Genomic DNA, 20877 nt, shown 5'->3' on the forward strand with positions numbered 1-20877 from the left:
CCAACCACTCAGATCAAATGTCCTTCATGTATACATAATTCCAAGTATAAAATGCCACAGATACAGCTCTTAAAAATTTAAGACTGTTTTAACATGCACTGTTTATCATTTCTTATAATTTCTATTCCATAGACCAACCACAAACAGAAGACCTTTTAACAAACTATAAACTACAGTTCTTTTTTCTTTATATATCAAATCAAGTAACTTCAAGCTAAGAGAGACTTTAGAAGACATCTAAAGAAGTCTCCCGTTTCAAATGAATAAACTGAGGCCCAGAAAGTCTTATCTTACTCAAAGGTCATAGACAAGAGATAAAAGGCACAACCTTTCTACCTGAAGTCTAGATCAATCACATACCCACTTTATGCATGGGGCAAAGTAGAAAAGTCAAAAGTTTCTTATTCCCCACTCAAGTACTAAAAGGGTCCCAATGAAGAGGGGGGGAAAAAATTATTACTTATTCCATATCCTCAAAGCTATACACGTTTTTCCACCACCCCCCATCTGAAACAAAAATGTTTTTCCATTTTCACTTCCAAGAGATGTTAAGATTTCAATAAAAATATCAATGGATAGATAAATAGCTTAACTACATGTTGAAGAAGAATATATGCTCTTCCTTTAAATATCTGTCAAAAATTTGATTTCAAAGACCTCTGATTTTAAAAAAAATACATGCAACACCTATGTTGTTATTTGCACATTGCAATTCCTAAGAACTGAAAGTTCAACTCTCACACATTTAAGAGTCAATCAATCTGCAAACCTGGAAACAAACATAAACCTGACAAACTTGGTAGAACTTTTAAAGTTCACTTATTCACAAGTAATGCATTAAAACTTTCTAGAAGTCTCCTGCAAAAAGTTAAAGACTTTGAATGAAATACTGAAAATACCACAATCATCTGTGAAATAAATTTAAAGCATGTGAAGTTATATATGATTGTCAATTATATATTCATTAAATAACCTCCCAAACTAATTAATTAGCTATTCTACAAATAAGTGCATGTGGTTCCTCAAATAGCCTAACCACCATTTCAGTTCTTAGGAAATCTGCTGTTGTTTTCTTAACACAAATTAGCTCTCTAGATACCACATTTCAAAAATATTATTAGTAATAATGCACAGTGGTAATGTTCATTATCATAAGTTCCAATAAGCACAAAGCACTTCTCACTTCTTATTTGGAAAAAAAAAAATTACTCATGAATTTGCAAAATAACATTTGGTCTCATACATGAAAAAACTAAATCAGTATGAATGATATTAGTACTAACTTGTGCTTTTAAGCAGCTATGTTTCCTTCCATCACCATGCACAGTCACCTGAGTACATCTTTCATATGTACTTTTTCTAAATGACTTATATTACTAATTTGACAGCTGGTTGACCCCTCATAATTTTATTTATGTTATTTACATTAACCACTGTCTATAAGACTTTATCGTTCTAATTCCCATTTACCAAACATTCTACTACCTTGGCTCAACTTATAGGCAAACCAAGCTAGTTTTTGAGGGTTGTTTCATGTAAAGACTGAATGGTACCACCTCTTCTAAGAGTATACATATACTCTATCAAACTCTTGAAAATATAATTGCTTTCCTAACTACGAAACAGTAATAATACACTGCTCTCCATATAATGCATACAATAAATTCATTACCCAATTTTCAAACAATTACATCTTTGAAATTCCACCGTTTTAAAATCACTTTCAAACTTCTAAAATGAGCATCTTTAACTCTTAAGTATTAATTCAAAAACTCTCCAGTCCATAGCTCTTTTAAACAAGATAATTCTATTCTCAAGGTATCAAATGCAGTATCATCAGCAATCATAAACTTTAAAAGGAGTAACCCCTATGTCAGTTATTAGAAAAAAATGTAATCAAGAAATAATTTTAATAATTCTTTTAATATTATCACCAGAAATCATGAACCCCTATAATTTTTAACTATCAACACCAAGAAAACCATAATTTTGGAAAACGAATGCTTTAAAATCCATTAAACCAGTTCCAATACCCAGAAAGATATCTTAAAACTACTTCAAATAATTTTCCACACACAAAGGAAGAAAAAAATAATAAATCTCCATTTTAATCTGACATGCAATTTGTATCTGACATGTCAAAAGGGGATCCTACTCTGTGTATCAATAAGAGTAATGTTTGACAACACACTAAGGTCAAACTTGAAATTCATGAAAATTTGTCCTATTGATAATCAGGGCATCTTAATAATTATTTTATGGTATAAACACCTAGATTCTCCATCCCACTTGTTGTATACTGAAGCAATATCCTAATTATACTTTAATTCAACATTTCTTTTATTCTGATGAAAACAAAATTAACTTAATTCAAAAACCAAACGTATTAAAAACCAAAAGGTTTTAGAAAGACACAAAAGTCATCATAGCTATTTTCCCATTAAAATGTTTCACTTCTTAATTACTTTTCAAATACTCCACTATAATTAAAAAAACAAGATTCCCAGAATTATGTATTAGAAAATTAAATGTCAGCATTAGTTTAAACAACATATAACATTGATTAATCAATTGAAGACTTCATTGAACCATAGAATGAAAATGTGCTTCCATCATTAACAGAAGAGGAAAAAGTCATCTAATGATAAAGATATTATAAAAATTGATCCATCAAGGGATCTGAGAATTTAAAGCAAAGTGGTCTTGACCTAATGGGGAAAATCATGGGGAAAGCACATGGGGGGGGGGGGGAATGGGTAAAATAGCTTTTTTAAAAACACGAAAAAAAAAGTCTATGCTTCTGATGAAGATGATAAAATATACCCATAATCTGATCCAAGTCTAGAAAAGAGGGAAAGGGGAATGAGGTGGGAGAGAGTCAAAGAGAAAGATTGGGAAATTGATAATTGATAAATCATTCCATAAAGAACTATGTCACCATAAAATTTGGGGAAAACTCATTAAAATCACAGGTCTTAAAAGACAGAAGACTAGAAAGAACAAATAATTTTTCCAGTCCTGTTATCTCACCTGAAGGTAAGACCACTACGCTTTCCAAATTATCACAGGCCAAAGAAAACTTTCATGTGAGATTCTGAAAACTAACAAGTTTTAACATTTTCCAAAAATGCTTCATACTTCCTATAACATTCCTGGAAAATTAAATAATCACATATTTCCAACGCCAGGATCTCTGCACATTCATTCTATATAATCACCAATACAAACAGGGAGAATGGTTATGGTGCTGTACATATTTTTAACTGTTAGGTTCAGGCTCACCAGCCTATATAACCAAGAATTGCAAGCACATACTCAAGAGTCCTTTACTGCACTTAAAACAATTACTTTAATGCTATGGCTAATGAGTCTTGACCTAATCAGATAGGACCTCACAACCTTGTAAGCCTGAAAAGCTGACTTATTTGAACATAAAGCTTTAAATTGAGCCTTTTTTCATCTTAACTAAATAAGTATTTTGTCAAGCTCTAATATAATTCAAATTTTTATGAAACCTTTAATTTTCTCAAACACTTAAGAGTTCTCTGCTGGTAAAGGTCAAGAAAGCATTGCCTTTATGTCTGCATATATGCTTCCAAAACCATCTCCTAAAATTTAAACCATAACACTTTCAGATTTACTGGATTCACATCCACAATGTCATAAAACCATATTTACATCCAAAAGTTCACTATTAGTGGCACAAAAATATGATCAACTTAAAATGAGCTAACACTTCTTAACACTACGCATAAGAAACATAAGATCTTTTTAAAAAATGCAATCCATTAAAAATAATCCAAAGTAGTAAATTATAATAACTAATTTGGTCAAACTTTTCCAACTACAGAAAGTTCAAAATGAAATTATCCATTGTAAATGACAAAAGGAATAACTTCTTCTAAACTATTTTAGTTGCCAGATTTATGCCAAGACTCAATTATTTTAAAATAACATTTAAAATGCTCAATATTCTAACTTAAACTTAATAGCTTAAGATGTTTTTTTACTATTAATCTGGTATCATAAATTAACCATTTGTCCAGGATATTTAATTGCTTCTCACCTAAAATTCTAACTACTAAAAGTTTACCTCAAGTTTTGTGTATGTTACTGGTACTTAATATTTTCTGAAAAGTAATACAGCATACTTACAAATAGTGACCTTATAAACGCTAGCTTAAAAATCGGGATCTCTGACTTTTAAAAAGAAAAAGTTGGTAGAGGGTTGTGGAAAAACTATTAGTGCTAAAAATTGAAATGCCATGGGGCTGGAATACTGACTGCAATTCCTTAGAACTAAATCAACCAATAGTGGAAAACAGTCTAGGTGTTAATCACCCACTTTAAAACCTAACAAGGTTAGGTGTCAAATGCAGAGTTATAGATCACACGAGGAAAGGGCACCCTGTCTCATTGGTGCACTGCCCAATGCACCTAACTCTTGAGTTTTAAGGGGGGAAAAATAACCAAGGCATACAAATATCTCCGCAAGGCTTAGCCTTGAGATGCAAACTGACACGGAGCCGGAGACTCCTCAGCCTTTGTTCAGACAGCTCACCGATAGGCTACTCAATATGCTACAGGTTGATCCGGATTCATGAAGCTCGTGAATGCCGGTTCCCGGCGCAGACAAGGAGTCAGTGATGGGCCTCGGTTCGCCTGCAGTTTTTGCTAAACGCTCTTAGAAGGGCTCTTCCACGGAAAACCCTCTTCCTCGCCACGATTTCTTTCCATGTTTACCTCTCCTCCCTCCCCCCCCAGCCCGCCCCCCTCACTCTCTCCTCCCACCCCGTCCCGCCATCTTGGGCCGACAGGAGCAGCCATTACTTAACTAAATGACAGGGCCGACAACTTTCCATACAAATAAACAGGCAGCGGGACCCCAAGTCCTAGCGCGGAGTTCCGGGCGGATAAGACAGTAAAGGAGGCTCCGGGGAGAAAAAGCTCAGGCAGGCGCGTGCAGGCGCACCCGGCCGGGCCGCTCCGGTGGCAGCTGGACCCCAAAAAGTAAACACACCACTGAACTTCAGGTAAAGCGGCCCCGGCCCGGCCCGGCCCGGCCGCGCTCGCCGCCGCCGCCGCCTCCCCCTGCCCGCGGCTGCGGCCGGGGCCGGGCCGGGCCGCCCTCGAGGCGCCGGGCCGGGGCTCGCGAGCAGCAGCACGTTCTCCGTGTCCTCGAGGCACGAGGGGGAGAAGCCCCCGCACACACGCACAGGCGCCGCGGCCCTCGGCCCCGAGCCCCGTCCACGCCACGCGGGGCGGGGGGGGGGGGGGGTAGCGCCGCGTCTCTGCCACTCGGCCGCGATCCGGCCCGGGCTGCGGCCGCCGACCTGGGCGAGGATGGGGGGGTTCCACGGGGGGTCGCGGCCGGGGGAGGGGCTCCCCCACGCCTCGGCCTCCCCGACAGCGCGGAGCGGATCCGGGGGGTGGGGGGGGGACACGAGGGGCCGGCGGGTCCGAGGGGGGCTCCGGCCACCCCACCGCCGAGTTCCGGCCCCCCGCCCCCCGCGGCCCCCCGGCGCCCGGGAAGGCGCGGGGGGGGGGATGGGCGGCCGGGCCCGGGCCCCGGGGCTGCCTTACCTTTCCCAGCAGGGCCTTCATTCTGGCGCCATCTTCGTGAAGCCTCAGAAACCCGAAGAGGCGGCTGCGGGGAGAGACGGGCAGAGCGCGTTAGCGTGGCCGGGCCGGCGGCCGCCCTCCCCCCCGCGCCCCGCGCCCCGGGCCCCGGGCCGCCGCCCGGGAGGGCCCCGCGGCGGCCGGCGGGCGGGCGGGGAGGCGGCCAGCGGGTCCCGCCGCACGCCGCCCCGCGCCGCCCCGCCGCCGCCCGGGCAGCCGGCGCCGGGCCCTCTCCGCCCCGTCCCGGGCCGCGCCGCGCCGCGGTCGGTACCTGTCCAGTCCGCCGAGCGCCTCTCTCTCCTCGGCTGTCAGGCTGGGGAACTCCTCCTCGCTCTCGCCGCTCGCTTTTCCCGCCGCCATTTTCTTTTCCTCATCACCGAAAGCGGCGGTGGCGGCGGTAGCGAGCGACACTCCGCAGGATTTCATGGAAACGCAGCGAATTAACAACTCCCAACGACGAGACCCCCCCCCCCCCGGGCCGGGGCCGCGAACAAAACCCCCCGCTCTCCGGGCGGGCCGACGCACCAACTTTATCGCCGCCTCCGCCTCCTCCGCCCTCCTCCTCCTCCTCCTCCTCCACCGCGAGCGGCGGCGGCGGCGGCGAGCGATCACAACGCGGCGGCGGCGGCGGCGGCGGCGGCAGGGGCTGCGGGCACCCCGAGGGGTCGGGTCTGGCGGCGGCGGCGGCACCCGACGCGGGGGTCACATCGCGGGGGCTTGGTGGGGGGCGGCGGGGGAAGCCGGAGAGCGGCGCCGAGGGGCGCTCGGGGGGGATTTGTTGGAGACACAAACTTCCCCGGCACCAGCACAAAGTTGTTGTAATTGTGTCACAGAGCGAACCCCACGCCGCCGCCGTGACCCCCCTCCCTCCCCGCCCGGCCCCGGCCCGGCCAATCCCGGCCGGGAGTCGGCCCCACGTGACCTTTGTTGACTCACGTCAGCCGCGCCTCGACCCAACTTGCTAGCTCTTGTGGCTCCGCCCCCCGAGGCCGCCGGCGATTGGCGACGGCCGGACGGGATGGCCCCTGGGCTCGGCCGGCGGTTGGCTCCGCGGCGCGTCCGTCCGGGGGAGGGGCGTCAACGTGCGGGGACCGGGGGTTAGGTTGCGCTCGTTAAATACACTCGTGAAAAGAATGGAGGGTCCGGCCCGTGTCACCTCGGGAGCCGCGGGGGGCGCGGGAGTGGGCGGGGGCGGGAGGGCGAGGTCCGGGCGCGGGGCTCCGTGCGCGGCGGCGTCGGGGGCGGGGCCGCGCCAGCCGCCCCTCGGGCGCTCCCGCGGGCTCGGGCGCTCCGCGGCCGCCGCCGTGGCTCCTCCTGGGGGGGGGGGGGCCGCGGCCCCGGGGGCGTGGGGGCCGGCGGAGAGGGAGGAGGGAGGAGCCGTCACGGGTTCCCCCTCCCTCGGCGCGAGGCGTTGGCTTTTGGCACCGCTGGGTAATAATGGCTTCCCCGGCGCACACACCCCGGGGCGGGAGGGGGAGGGCGCGGCCGCCACCCCACCCGCACGCCCGCGGGGCCCCGAGCTCCCCCAGAAGGCGGGGTGCGGGGGGGGGCCGGGGCCCCGAGGCCGCCCCCAGCTCGCGGCAGGCCGGGCCCGGCCCGCGCCCACCTTCCCCGGGCACGTTCCAGAAGCCTCCGGGCCCGGCCGCCGCCTCCGAGGGGGGAGGGGCGGCAGGCGCCCGGGGGGGGGAGGGGCGACCCTCAGCGCCCCGGCTCGGGGGCGAAGCTGGAACTCGGGGCCTCGGACTGGGCCGCGACCCCGAGTGTGGGCGCACACCGGTCACGGAGACCGAAGCTCGCCCGGGGAGTGGGGGAGTGGCGAATAAAGACGGAGGCTTACCTCGTCTGCCCCGACACAATAAGCAGCTATTGCAAGGTAGTTCTCTAGGTAAGGCCTGCAAGCACCGAGGAGAAGGAAATAGTAAAGCAGATTTAATGACCAATAAATTTACCCCTTAATTCCTTACTAAACCTTTTATTTGGCATTTATATTAATAGGATTCCACATATTTCAGATACTAGGAACGGTGGTGTCAATTTGGAAATACAGGGAAGGCTGAAGTAGTAGAGCTCAGGAATTAATATTAGATGCAAGTTTTTTTTTAATTCCTATTGCAATATAATCACATACATACCTTAAATATGTCCCCCCAAGACTAGAAACTAGGCTAACGACAGTTTTTTGTGCACTGTAGTTCGTATTTCTTACGATTTCTCCAATGTCCTGGTCCTTGCGGTGTATTGCATTCCATTTATCTGTCAGGAGTCTGAGTATCTTGTGCAGATGGTTTCAATGGATAAAGGAGACTTTGGGTTTGTAACTGCATCTGCCAAAGTCACCTTATGACTGATAAGTTGTCCTGTAGACCTGTATCTAAAACAGAACTCTTCTTCCCAAATTCACCCTCTTCCAAACTTCTCCATTTCTGTCAGAGACGCTACAATTCATTCTTCCTTGTCTTTGCCTCCGCGTCTTGCTCTTGCTCCCCCAACATGTCCATTCGGCTGCCAGGTCTCGGCCCTTTTCTACTGCCACAAGATCCCTTATCTCTCTGCTATGCAGCTGCCATCTTAGGTCAGGCCCTCTACTACTCTTCCCTTAAATTAGGAAGCAGAGGTCTGACCTTCGTGCCTTAAGTCTAGCTTAATCTTCTACAAAGCTCTGAACATTTTCCCATAAGAACCAATCTCATGTATTGAGTTTGTCATGGCCAAAATAAATGTGCCTTTTCAAAATTTCATTTGCTAATTATATTTAAACAGCAGATCTGATCATGTCCTTCCCATATTCAGTTCCTATATTAGGATAAAAGATAAACTCCTTTGTTCAGTTTTTACCCTCACAACTTGGTCCCAAATCATTGAATGTCACTACCTAAACTACTCACCAATCCAGCTAAACTACCTTCTCTCTGTTCTTCACACACACTACACTCCAGATCCCATCTCAAACCCTAAGCATTTCCCCTCCCTTTACCACCTCCACTTCCCATGTGTGGCCTGACATCTTTCTTCTCTTCCTTAAAGAAACAAGTTTAAATTGAACCTTTCCTGATTTCTGCTGTCCTTCCCAAATCAATTTGTAGTTAATGTCTTTATATTTTTTTGGTTATTCTGTGTGTGTGTGTGTGTGTATATATATATATATATATATATACACTGATTGTCTCTTCTGTTAATATAAACCTTTGAGAGGGATTGTTTCCTTTTTATACATAGAGATTAGCCCTGTTCTTGGCAGATCCACTAAACTACTTCTCCAAGACTCAACAACCCTTCCTAATTTCACTTAGTCAATTCAAGCACATGCTAAGTATCTACTATAATTCAAGGTGTTCTGCTAGATCTTGGGTGATTCAGAAAGGAGATTCAAAAGGCAAAAGTAAAGCAGTCATTGCCCTCAAGTAACTTGTATTCTCTTGGTGCTAAAATAAAATAAATGCAGATTAACTTCTGGAAGAGGCCATACAGTTGAGAAGGGGGGCAGGGAGGTAGTTATAGATTCCTTGGAGCAGAAGTGGAAAGGATAACATTTTAGTCCAGAGGAAATAGCTGTACATAGGCACTAATAGAAGGCTGAGTTTGGGAAACAGCAAGTAAAACAGTTAAACTGCAATCACAAAATGTCTAAAAATTAGTTGGAGCCAAATTGTAAGGGTGTTTTTTATTTAATAATTGCTTTTTATTCCGGGGCAAAGAGTTATCATTGAAGCTTCTTGAAAAAAGAAGTGACTGGGTGGCTAGGTGGTACACTAGGTAGCTCACTGGCCCAGGAGTAAGGAGGACCCTAGTTCAAATTTAACTCCAAACTCTTGACACTTACTATGGGACCTTGGGCAAATCACTTATCCCCATTGCCCCACAAATTCCAAAGAAAAAGGAAGTGACTGATCAGAACTGTGCTTTAGGAGCAGAGTATGAAGGGCATGCATTAGAAAAGGAAGAGGCTGGATGCTGGAAGCTTGTCACCATAGCCTGTCTAAAGGGTCAAAGTTGCTCTTGCATTGGGTGGTAATTCTTGAAAGGCAAAAAAAAGTCAACAAGACTTGGCCACCAATAGGATAAGAGAGACAGGAAGACTGAAAACTCAAGGACCAAAGCTCTTTTTTCCTGACTACCCCTCTCTATATATAAGCTCATCAAGGATTGCAAATATAAGGTATGGGACCCCTACTAGAAGGCATTCTGTTTCCACAGATAGTGCAAATTAGGAGTTAAATAGAAGGAATGTTATAGTAAAATTAATGGTCTGAATCCCCAGTTTTGGGGCTGGAAGATTAGAGCCAGCTCAGACCAATTTGAATGCAACAGGTTATGGTGCAGGCTTAATCGACTTCATATTAACTTCTCTGCCCAATGAGGAGCTAAAGGTTTGTTATAATAACTTGATGTATATGTAGGCATAACCAAGGATGGGGGAACATATCAAGGTGGGGTTCATGTAATGGGAGGGTAGGAAAGAATTGTAACCTGGGGGAGTCTGGACCAGTTCTGACTGATGGGAGGAAGAGGAGGAGGAGGATTGAATCAACAGTATATAAACTTGCTCTGGCTTCTTTTATAGGTATGGATGCTCTTAAATGCATTCCACCTGCTTCTTGTGAGAACCGTAATAAACACTTCCTTCACTCAATCCAGTTTAAAGTTCTGGTTTTAGAGGATATTGACTAATCCCAGTTTCTCACACAAGTGTCTCACTTTTGTGTTTGTACCCCCAGCATTCTTTAACAGGGTGATATCTTTCATTTTTCATTAATTATTAAGTTCTGGCTATGTCTCTGGGGATAAAAAAAAAACTATAAGAATTAGGAATGGGGGTATAGAAATTAAGAGAATGGGTTCCATTTTGAACATGGTGAATTCAAGATGCCTGTGGCACATTAAGTTTAACATGAAATGAAAGGAAGTGGAATTCTTTAAGAAATTTGGTGATAAAAATTGAACTTGATTGAGAAAAGGCCTGAATATTTAGATTTGGGGGACCCAGAGAGATTTCTGCTTTCAGTTTCCTCACCTGTAAAATGATCATCATCCTAGCCCTTGTAAAGCACTTAGTGCAGTACCTCCCACTCCTCCACTTCCAGGAACAGAGGAAGGGGGGAGGGGGCAAGTGGCAAGAAATCAAGAGGAGGGTCTGGTCTGAGAAGCCACCAGGAGGAAGCCTGGGGAAGGGGAAATGCCTAGATTAAAGGTCAGTTAATCTCATGTGTAAATAAACACCTATAACTTAAAAGATCAAAGTATAATTGGGAGAAAATGGGAAAAATAAAGAATAAAAATGAGGCCTATTTCATTTGCCCTAATAAAATAAGCAAGATTTGGAAGGTAATTCCTAAGCAAAGATACTGCTGTTGAGGCAAATAGCTTTTCATAATAACCCTGGAAGATTAACAGCAGGAGAAACTGAGGGAGAAGTGAAGTGACTTAGGCCAGATTTAAACTTGGGGCTTTCTAACTATTACCCCCACAGTGCCATGAATATAGAAGGCACTTAATAAAATATCTGACCGCAGGCCCACCACCTAGCAGTCTAGGAGGTGGTTAGTGTTGTCACTAGAATAAAGCAGACAGTGATCGGACACTGGTGAAAGAAAATCAAGCTACAAGTGGAAGATTGAGTGTCAAAGGCTACCAAGACATCAAGGAGGATAAGGATTGAGAAAAGGTCGATGAAGAGATCATTGGTAACCTTAGAGAGAAAAGATTTGACCAAATGATGAGGTCAAAAATCCAAAAGCAGGAGGCAGAAAGGTGAATGAGGAAGAGGAGAGGGGAAGGGGCAACCAGACATACTGTGGCCTGAGGAGATAAGGGAAGGTTTGGAGCAGATGTAGAGGAAAATGGGATAGGGAGTCAATTAGAGAAGAGTCAAAAGACCGGAGAGAATCAAATGAGATTAGATAGCATATCAGATGGATCACAACGGTATCCATCAGTACTCCATCACTGTGGAGAAGACATGGGTAAGTGGGGAATAAATGAAAGTTTGGGATTTGGTTTAAAAAGTTGAACTGGCTGACTATTCAGATTTTGAGGGAAAGGATAATTGTCTGGAAAAGCAGGAAAGAGGAAAGTGATTAGAGGTTGTACTATAGAGGTTGCTAGATGAGTTTGGAGACCTGAAGTTCTAAGAGAGAAAGGGATAGGTTATAAAAGAATTTCAGTCATGAATCATGGAACACTGTGATGATAAGATAAAGGGAATGAGCTTCCCTGAAGTATGTTTTTTAGTTCAGTCTCTTTGGGGTTTTCTTTTCTGTTTCCTTCTCCAACTCATTTTCCAGATGAGGAAACAGGAAAACAGAGTTAGATGACTTGCCCAGGGTCACACTTCAAGTAAGTGTCTGAGGCCAGTTTTAAACAGATTCCATTCAGCCTTGCAACTCTTATTAAACTGATACTGAATTCCATGAGAAAGGAAGGATAATGACTGGGATGGAGGGCTAGATAGAAGTATTCCTAGTTGGGGTGATCCTTGAAGAATATTGGATGTTGGTAGTAGGGTAGGCCTCTGACAAATGGCAATGAAGACCCAGGAGTTGCATCTATTCCTCTACTTTGTGTGGGGAGGGGCAGGAAAATAAGAAAAGGCTTATTCCATACCATACTAGGGAGGGTAATCAGAGATCACTATCTTCCAGAGGGTAAAAGCAGGAGCCAGGTTCCCCTGATAGAAAGATTTGATTGGAAGGGTAGTTTCTTAACAGTAGAATAGAGTGGGGTACAATGGGCCAGGGTCATGACAAGAGACTGGACTGAAGTGAATTCAAATGATAGAGTCCCGCCAGAGAAAGAACATTTTTGCCTAGGCAGCCTCTGACTCGGAGCCGTGGGGATTCAGAGGAAGATCAAGTTTGCTGTCTCTCCACTGAAGAGCCCTTCCTGGAAGCTAGACAGTCTGTGTTTCCAAACCCAGCTAGACTATTGATTTAATTTTATATCAGGGGAACTGAGAATGGGGAATGGGGGAAGCAACTAAGTCTCTAGATCTAGAATGAACCAGTTCATCTATTGGAGTAGCCTAGTGGAGGGGTAGATAGTATGGATAGATAGCAAGAGGCCTTATTTGTGACCAGGATTGATCTGTTTCAGGAACCTTTGTTAATTTGATTATTACCTGATGATTGAACCTAGTCACTGGTCCTAGGCTCATCAGAGAAGCCAAGTCACCTGGAATGGACTAGATAAGAAGAGAGTTGGTACCTGAACTGTTAACTTGTTGTGAAGGGACTGAATTAATCAACAAGTAGTTGTTACAAAGAGATCATCATAAGGGTATTCAAAAATACCATTTCCCAGCCTAGAAATAACATTTCTACCTTAAAATCTACCATTGAAGTCAATTAAATATAAAAAATTAATTTAAATTTAAAAATTAATCCCTTTCACTGGTTAACAGTCATTATGTAATTTTTATTGTTGTTAGTCACATCCAGTTCTTCATGACCCCATGTGAGATTTCTTGGAAAAGATCCTGGAATGGTTTCCTTCTTCATTGGATTAAGTCAAACAGAGGGTAAGTGACTTGCCCAGGATCACACAGCTAGTGAGTGAATGGAGATGGGTTTGAATTCAGGTCTTCCAATTCCAGACCCAGTACTTTATTCATCGAGGCACCTAGCTGCCCCCAATATGGGGTCCTACTTGGTTAAATCTGTAAAGTTTAAATCAGCATGAGGTATTCAAAACAGAATTTTCTGTATCTGCCCTGTCCCAGTTCTCTTCTTACCTGTCTGACAACTTTTTTTCTTGACTTGCTCTCTTCCTATCCAGTTAGCGTGGTCTAAACTATCCTTCCCCTATCTCCTTTCTAAACCCTTAACCATTAAGGCTCAACTCTAGTGACTTCTGTGAAGCTTTACCCTTATCTGAAAATAAGCTCTCCCTTCTAAGTCCCCTTGCTTTATACCTTCTAATTCTCTTATACTCTTTTTCATAGTGTATTTATTTCCCTTAATACACTGGAAACTTCCGGAGAGCAAAGATTACATTTTATTCCTTTTCTAACTATTACCCCACAGTGTCTAGTACAGTGCCGTGAATATAGAAGGCACTTAATAAAATATCTGAAAGATTTAATATATAAGTAAATTAATGTATTCATTAGGGAGACTTAAGAGGGAGTTAGAAGTAGTGATTATATCATTTTATAGTTAGTATTTCATGATATGCCAAACTAAGGTTTATACTAGCTTCTTAATTTAAAATTTCATTTATTTTACTAACTTTTAAAGAGATTTAAAGATCTAATTTCATCCATTATTTTGCCTAGCATGCTTATCATAAATTATTTTTATTGATGAAAAATATTTCCTTATAACTGAAAAAGTTCTTATTTGGAAATCTTTGTAGCCTTGACTATAATTCCATTTTCTACTCTCTTGCCCAACAGAGGCCTATAAATGTTAAAATTTTCACCTTTTTTCTGTTTTCAAGGGATGAGAAGAAGGGAGGAGGAAAACTGAAACATGTCCATCATTATATCCCTCTACTTATACTATAAAATTGAATATAATAAGCATATTTATTCTTTGTTTTTTTTAGAATTTTTATTTAAGGGGCAATGGGGCTAAGTGACACAGCTAGGCAATTATTATGTGTCTGAGACCAGATTTGAACTCAGGTCCTCCTGACTCCAGGGCCAGTGCTCTATCCACTGTAGCACCTGGCTGCCCTCATATTTTTCTTAATTTGTGTCATATCTGTATTTGATATAAAAATATTCAGAAAGATAGGGTTTTAATTAATTAAAATTGGTCACATTCACATAATTTCTACTCTGCTGGCTCTTTGTGACATTGAGGTTACCCCATCCTCCCAAATATTTTACCAGACTCCTGCAAATTCTACCAAACTGGAAAACCCTTAGACTATGGGCTGAAATGATAGACTATCTATGGAGCAACCTAGCTCAAGTCAGAAAAGCTCATAACTAGGTTGTTTGCAGAGTGATGAATGTTTCAATCTTAGCAACTCTCAGAGATGAGTTTTCAGTCTTCTGCAATGGAGGGAATACATACACATGAACAAAATTACAGGTCTTTGAAGTTAGATTGACTAATATTTCTATATTTAAGTTATCTAATTAGGAGAGCAGCTAATTCAATAGTTTGTTCTTAACTAAGGCTTGCTCTACAAATATTAAATATTACAAAAGAAATAGTCATTCTTATAGGAATGTAGGAATATAAAATTAATATACTTCTAAACAATTTATACTTAAATGTTTAACAGCCTGACAAAGATTGTAGAAACCTGAGGCATGTAGAGACAAGCTTATTTATAGGGTTAATATTAAATAAAATTATACAGAATGTAACAGGCCTGCTAACATAAACATGATTTATCCTAACTTGCAAATAGAATTCTATCATCTTTTATGGAAGCTTCACAAATAGGTTAATTTTTTTTTAATTGTCAGCAGCTTTCCTTGTTCTTAGCAATATCATAGGGCTGATCTAATGTTATCACTATGGCCAAATAAATATAGAACTAAAAAGGGAGTAGCCAAGTGAGATCTGATTTTCCATTTTTATTTAACTTCCCCTGTAAAAAGAATGATTTTAGATCTATTCAAATTTCTTTTGAGTCTTGGAACTTTGAACTAATACTAATTTCCATGACTGTCTTATATTTGCAGTGATGTTATTTCTTTTTACTAGAGGCATAGTCATAGACTGATATATATATATATATCTTTCAATAATGTCTTTAAAAAAAATAATCTATCCACTGGTATTATCCATGATATGTGCCAAGTAGATACATCTCTCAACTTTTGTTTTTTCTTGCTCTTCACCCTAATAAAATTTAGTTCACTAAAAAAAAATTTTTCTCAGCCGCTTTTATGTCTCTCCTCCTTCACCTCACTTTCATTGTAATAATACCAGTGGCATGGCATAGTAGAATGAGTGATGAACCTGACATGAGGAAGATCTGTATCTAAATTCTACTTTTTATTAACTGTTTAACTCTGGAAAAGTCCCTTAATCTGTCTCAGCCTCCATTTCCTCATCTTTAAAATGGGGATAATAATATCTACAGAACTTACCTCACTGAGTTGTCATAAGGATCAAGTGAAAATAATGTATGTAAAGCTCTCTGCAAAATTTAAGAAATTATATAAATGCCGATTGTCATTCATTACAGTAATTCACACAATAATGTGGATTATGGTGGACTGGCAGCTTTTTTGTCTCTGCAATGAGGAGCATTTTGAAAAGTCAACACCCAACACCTCTGACCCAAGTTGACAACACCCAGTCTAGCCTGGAGCTCCAAATTTGCTCATTGGAGATGTTGTTGAGCAAGGTGACATCTTTCTCTGTTCAGTCTGCATTGCTCTTCACCATGTCCTTTGCTTTGAAGTTCTGAAGTGACAGTTGGCATCTAACTGCCACCCTGAAGCTGCATCTATGCCCTCCCCTTGTGCCTGCCTAGACTGCCCAGCTTTGACTGGGGTAATGTCTGTCTACTCAGTGTGTTACTCAGAGATAGAGAGAGCAGGATCAAGGCAGCCTGGACAAGGGAATTTGCAAATCTGGCCTTGGTTGATCTTCCTTTAATTGAAGGAGAAAGACTTCCTTGACAGTCTTATAAACAGTGATTTAAGGGAAAAAAAAGAATAGATGGGAATGTTTGAGGTGGAGAGGAGTAGCTCATTGCAATTTATTTTCCAGGTTTTACCTGGATAAAAAAAATGCTTATCTAAAACCTAACTTTTTTATATCTGTTTTTCTTATGAAGGAGATTTCATTTTTGCTTGTTTGTTTCTGTGGTAGCCTTTACACAGTGACTTATAAAATACTTGACACATAGTTGTGGGTAAAGGACAGGGTAAGCTGATGTTGTTCAGTCATTTTCAGTCACGTCTGACACTTTGTGAACCCATTTGAGATTTTTTTGGCAGATACTGAAGTGGTTTGCTATTTTGTTTTTGCAGATGAGGAAACTGAGACAAAGTAGCTTAAGTGAATTGCCCAGGGTCACACAGCTGGTAAGTGTCTGAGGGCAGATTTGAAGTCAGAGGATGACTCTATGGTCACACACACACACACACACACACAACACCTAGCTGTCACCTGCCAGAGAAGTAGTTCAAAAAGCATACCCTGCTGCCTCATTTAATAAGTGACAAAGACTTTTGTTTCAATTCAGACTCTTCTGAAAACAACTATTAGTACATGAGAAGGGGGAAAGAAGTGAAGAATAGGGACAGAATGATATTCAAGGGGAAAAAAAACTTTTAGGATTGGCTGTAGTTGCAGAAGATATGGATAAACTCTTGTCTTGTTTCTTCTCTTCAAATTAGCCTCTTGGGTATTTCAAGTTTCACTAGAAAATGCAGAAAGACAATGATAGACCACATGAAATGAAGCTTTAAGGACAGACAATCTTTTGTATTCCCCCCAAAATTACCCTTATTAGGAAACCTTTCCATGTAAGAAGATGGTAGAGAGGAAGCCAAGTGCTTCTAGCCACAAGAAAACTACCTAACAACACCAAAAAGCAAAGTTTTATATACATAGTAAAATAGTATTTTATCTGAAACCACAAATTTATACATGTAACTTGCCTTTTAAAAAAAAAAACTGGAGCACCTAGGTGGCACAGAGCACTGGCCCTGGAGTCAGTAGTACCTGAGTTCAAATCCAGCCTCAGACACTTAATAATAACCTAGCTATGTGGCCTTGGGCAAGCCACTTAACCCCATTGCCTTGCAAAAAACAAAACCAAAAAAAACTAATGTATTCACTGTTAACTTCATAGGGGTATTTATCTGATTCCTTCTGTTCTCTTTTATCCATGTTAAAAAATTATTTCATCAACCCCCTCTTTTTTTCTTTTTTCATTCTTAGGAGAAATACCCCACCCAAAAAAGAAAAAAAGAAAAGTGCAACCCTTGTATGAAATGAGCAGAATCAACAAATCTACATATTTATCTTGAACAAAAACCAGTATCTCATTCTTCACTCAAACCATTGTTCCTCTAACATTAGATTAAGTAGCCAACTTAAGTACCCTGGAATAGTGATTGGTCATTCCATTGATTAGCATTTTTAAATCTTTTAAAGTTGTATTTCTTTGCAATTTTTTTGTTACTATATAAATTTTTCTCTTCTATTAACTCTGTAATAATTCATATAAATCTTCCCAGAATTCTCTGAAACCATTCCTTTCACATTTCTTATATTGCAATAATATTCCATTGCCTTTATATTTTCTTTAGCCGTTCCTCAGTTAATGAATACCCCTTTGTAGTGTTTTGCTAAAACAAAAATGCTAATTCATATATATATGTAGGTTTTCTCTTTGGAATATAGACCTAGAAGTTCATTATTGCATTAAAGTATATTCATAGTTTAGTAATAGTAATGATAATAGTAGCTAGTGCTTATAATAATCTGATTTGTTCCTCACAATAATCCTGGGAAGTTGTTCTATTATCTCCATTTTACAGATGAGGAAATTGATGCACATAGAGGTTAAATGACTTGTCTAGGTCAAGCAGCTAGAAAATGAGACCAGATTTGAACATGGGTCTTCCTAATTTTAAAGACATAAAAAGTTTTCTAGGTGGAAATGCCCAGTGGTCCTAGAGTAGTGGCAATACAGATAATGTTGCATCTTCTTAAGTGACATTTCCATTGATTTCTGATGTTTATCCATCCAACAATGCCAATCAGTCACCAAATAGCTGCTATGCATTAGGGACTGAAGATCATAATAAATACCAAAAAAATGGAATAATCCTTACTAACAATGAATTTATATTCTAAACAGTACTTTTGTATAGATAGCATAAAGTGACTTATGAATATTTACAAAGTATTTAATTACAAGGCAGTTTGGGAGAGAGGACACTAGCATTCAGGGTGGGTCGAGACAGACTTCATGCAGAAGATGGTACTTGAGCCATCTTAAAGGAAGTGAGGTGGAGCAGTGAGGGTGTGCCTGCTGGGCATGGGGAGCACCTGCTGAGGAACAAGCAGGGAGGTGGCACACGGAAGGTGAGGACAGAAAGAAGACCAGTTTGATATCACAAAGGGGTTAAATAGATAAGATGGGACAAGGTTGCAAAGACCTTTAAAAAAGTAAACAGAGAAGTCTGTATTTGGTCCTAGAGGTCCTAGGAAGTCAATGGAATTTCCTAAGTAGGGCAGGGACCTCAACAGCTGCAGGTTGCACCACTTGCCCAGATAAATTGCCAGGTCAAATGTCTACAAAGGTACTCATGGGTGATGCCTGCAGGGGAAGGGGTGACTGGAGACTGGAAACAGAACTAGGAGTTATAGGGAAGTGTTATTACTGGGGTTCTTGGACACAGGGTCTTAGCTATCTCCATTGGAGCCTAAGGGGAAGGTGGTGGTTGGACCAGCTTAATCCATGCCAGTAAGGACTTGCATAGCATCCCTCCCTGCTGAGCCCAGGGAAGTAAAGCCTTCAGTAACAGCCTGTACTCATCCTGAAGCAGGGAGTCTGAATGTCAGTCAACTGGCTGTATGGATTGCTACAAGTTCTGGATCCTTGACCTCCACACTAGGTCCAGGCTTCCTGACTCTTTTCCCCCAGCATTTGGTCCTATTTGATTTAGTGAAGAACCCTACCCAAACCCACTAGGCCTTAGTGATTTAGGTGCCCCAGTCTACCTGGGACCCCCATGGATCTGACCTATATCCATTCTCCCTAAGTGCTTTTTAAGATAGTTCTCATCAGAAAACTTACTTGCTTTACTTTCTGCTAGCTCCTGCCTTATGCAGTTTTGTCTTATATTCCATCTCACAGCCATGCCAGTTTTCTCCCTTAGAAGCATCAGTTTTTGCCCAGGGCTATGAGTTTAATAACCTTGGCAGGAAAGTCACAGACCCAATGACTCCTCCCATTTTCCCTGACACCAGGGCCTTGACCAGGGACCTGCCCCAACCATGTGCCCTTCAAGCTTTTCCCCTTGGTAGTATAAGTGGAATTGATGTCTCTCCTTGTATGGTAATACCTTGGAACCCCAATCTCACTCAACTACATTGGTAATGCCACACCTATCTCTCAGGGTACATTGCTTTCTTAGCCTACTCTGACCTGTCCACCTCCTATGGCACATGGTTAGTGGTTGGTATTGGTTGTAGCAGCAATCAAACTTCTGAAGAAAAGAATGTGACAAGGATGGCAGTCCACTCCTGCAGAATTTGCTACTGGAAAAGATGGGAACCAAGAAGGCTAGAGCCAGGGCTAGTAGCATCTATATGATCTTAACACATGCTCTGGGAACATTTTAAAGGAAAGGCTTAATTTTATTTTAAAATACCAAATCAAATGCTTTTTTTAACAATCATTAAACTGAAAGCAACTTATATTTTCTGCATCACTCAATCAATTGTCTGACAACTGTAAAGCAGAAGTCTGCTATGCAAAATTATGAGTCTGCCTATTCTATACTCATTTTAAATCTTTTATTTAGCCAACACCAAATAAAATGAGCATTTTTATATATATAAAGTAGAACATGAAAACAGAATTGCACATGGAACTGCAAGTCTCTGTACAATTTGCTTTCCCTTTTAAGTATGTAATAAAGTTGTAACTCTCAAAAGCTGTCTTGTCTGTGTTTCTTTTTCTATTCTGTGAATTTCTTAAAATCAACTTTTTCAATTAACAAACATTTATCTTCTGAGAGAAATGACTATTAATAAAACAATAGCCTTGGAAAATTCAGAGCTCTCCCTACTTTCAAGCAAACTCCTAAACTTTTAAGTTCAGTTCTTTAAGGACATTGCTGATGAAGAGATTGAACTCACTTTCTTGTTCAAGGCTCCACCCTGGTGGAAATATTCTACCCAGGCTTGAAGTTGATGTATGCATTCTTTGATTACCTGAAGTAGGAGCAGGCTGTATAAAGCCCATGAGAAATTATTTGGTCTGACACTGCTAAGACAATTGCAGGTGAGACTCAAAATTCAATAAATCTAAGAGCTTTTTAGGGGTGAATTAAATGTTTGAGCAAATATTGCAAGCTAATTTTTAAGTTGATAATTTTGTATGACCCTCAAAAGATGTTATGAATGTCCAAATGATCCTTGGCAGAAAAAAGGTTCTCCACCCCTGAAGATACTCTACTCTTCATTTTAATATAGCCATCTCCCAATTATATTAACAAATTATATTTGGTTGCTGTTTGATGGACTACTTATGTTTGAAGGGTCTATAAATTGTGGATTCACCTCCATGATCATATTTGTTCTGAGAGAAAATCAAATGGTCATCCTT

The 20877-nt window shown here is 41.9% G+C and overlaps 1 protein-coding gene and 1 long non-coding RNA gene across 11 annotated transcripts in view; one reads left to right on the forward strand and one right to left on the reverse strand.

The window, feature by feature from the left end:
* The window catches only part of KDM6A (lysine demethylase 6A), a 270454-nt gene extending 263773 nt beyond the window's left edge, over positions 1–6681 (reverse strand). For 6 of the 9 annotated variants that reach the window (XR_012474018.1, XM_074214137.1, XM_074214136.1 and 3 more), the window contains exons 1-2: positions 5891–6140; positions 5584–5647 (exon numbers count right to left, since the gene is read on the reverse strand). Coding sequence is in view for 7 of the 9 variants with exons in the window: in XM_074214137.1 (XP_074070238.1) it covers positions 5584–5647; positions 5891–6045 (219 nt within the window). In the remaining 2 variants the exon portion in view is untranslated. Of the gene's footprint in view, positions 1–5583; positions 5648–5890; positions 6174–6555 lie in introns of those variants that run through there. The other 3 variants (XM_074214139.1, XM_074214138.1, XM_074214140.1) reach the window with 2 other exon arrangements.
* Positions 4797–17743, forward strand: LOC141506927 (uncharacterized). 2 transcript variants are annotated; one of them, XR_012474020.1, is made up of 3 exons: positions 4797–5033; positions 13043–13132; positions 17475–17743. It is a non-coding gene; the product is annotated as an uncharacterized LOC141506927 (long non-coding RNA). The 2 variants fall into 2 exon arrangements; XR_012474019.1 differs by lacking the exon at positions 4797–5033 and adding an exon at positions 7165–7504.
* The last annotated feature ends 3134 nt before the right edge of the window (positions 17744–20877 follow it).

Source organism: Macrotis lagotis, chromosome 1 (genome assembly GCF_037893015.1).
Source record: "Macrotis lagotis isolate mMagLag1 chromosome 1, bilby.v1.9.chrom.fasta, whole genome shotgun sequence".
Lineage (NCBI taxonomy): Eukaryota > Metazoa > Chordata > Mammalia > Peramelemorphia > Peramelidae > Macrotis > Macrotis lagotis.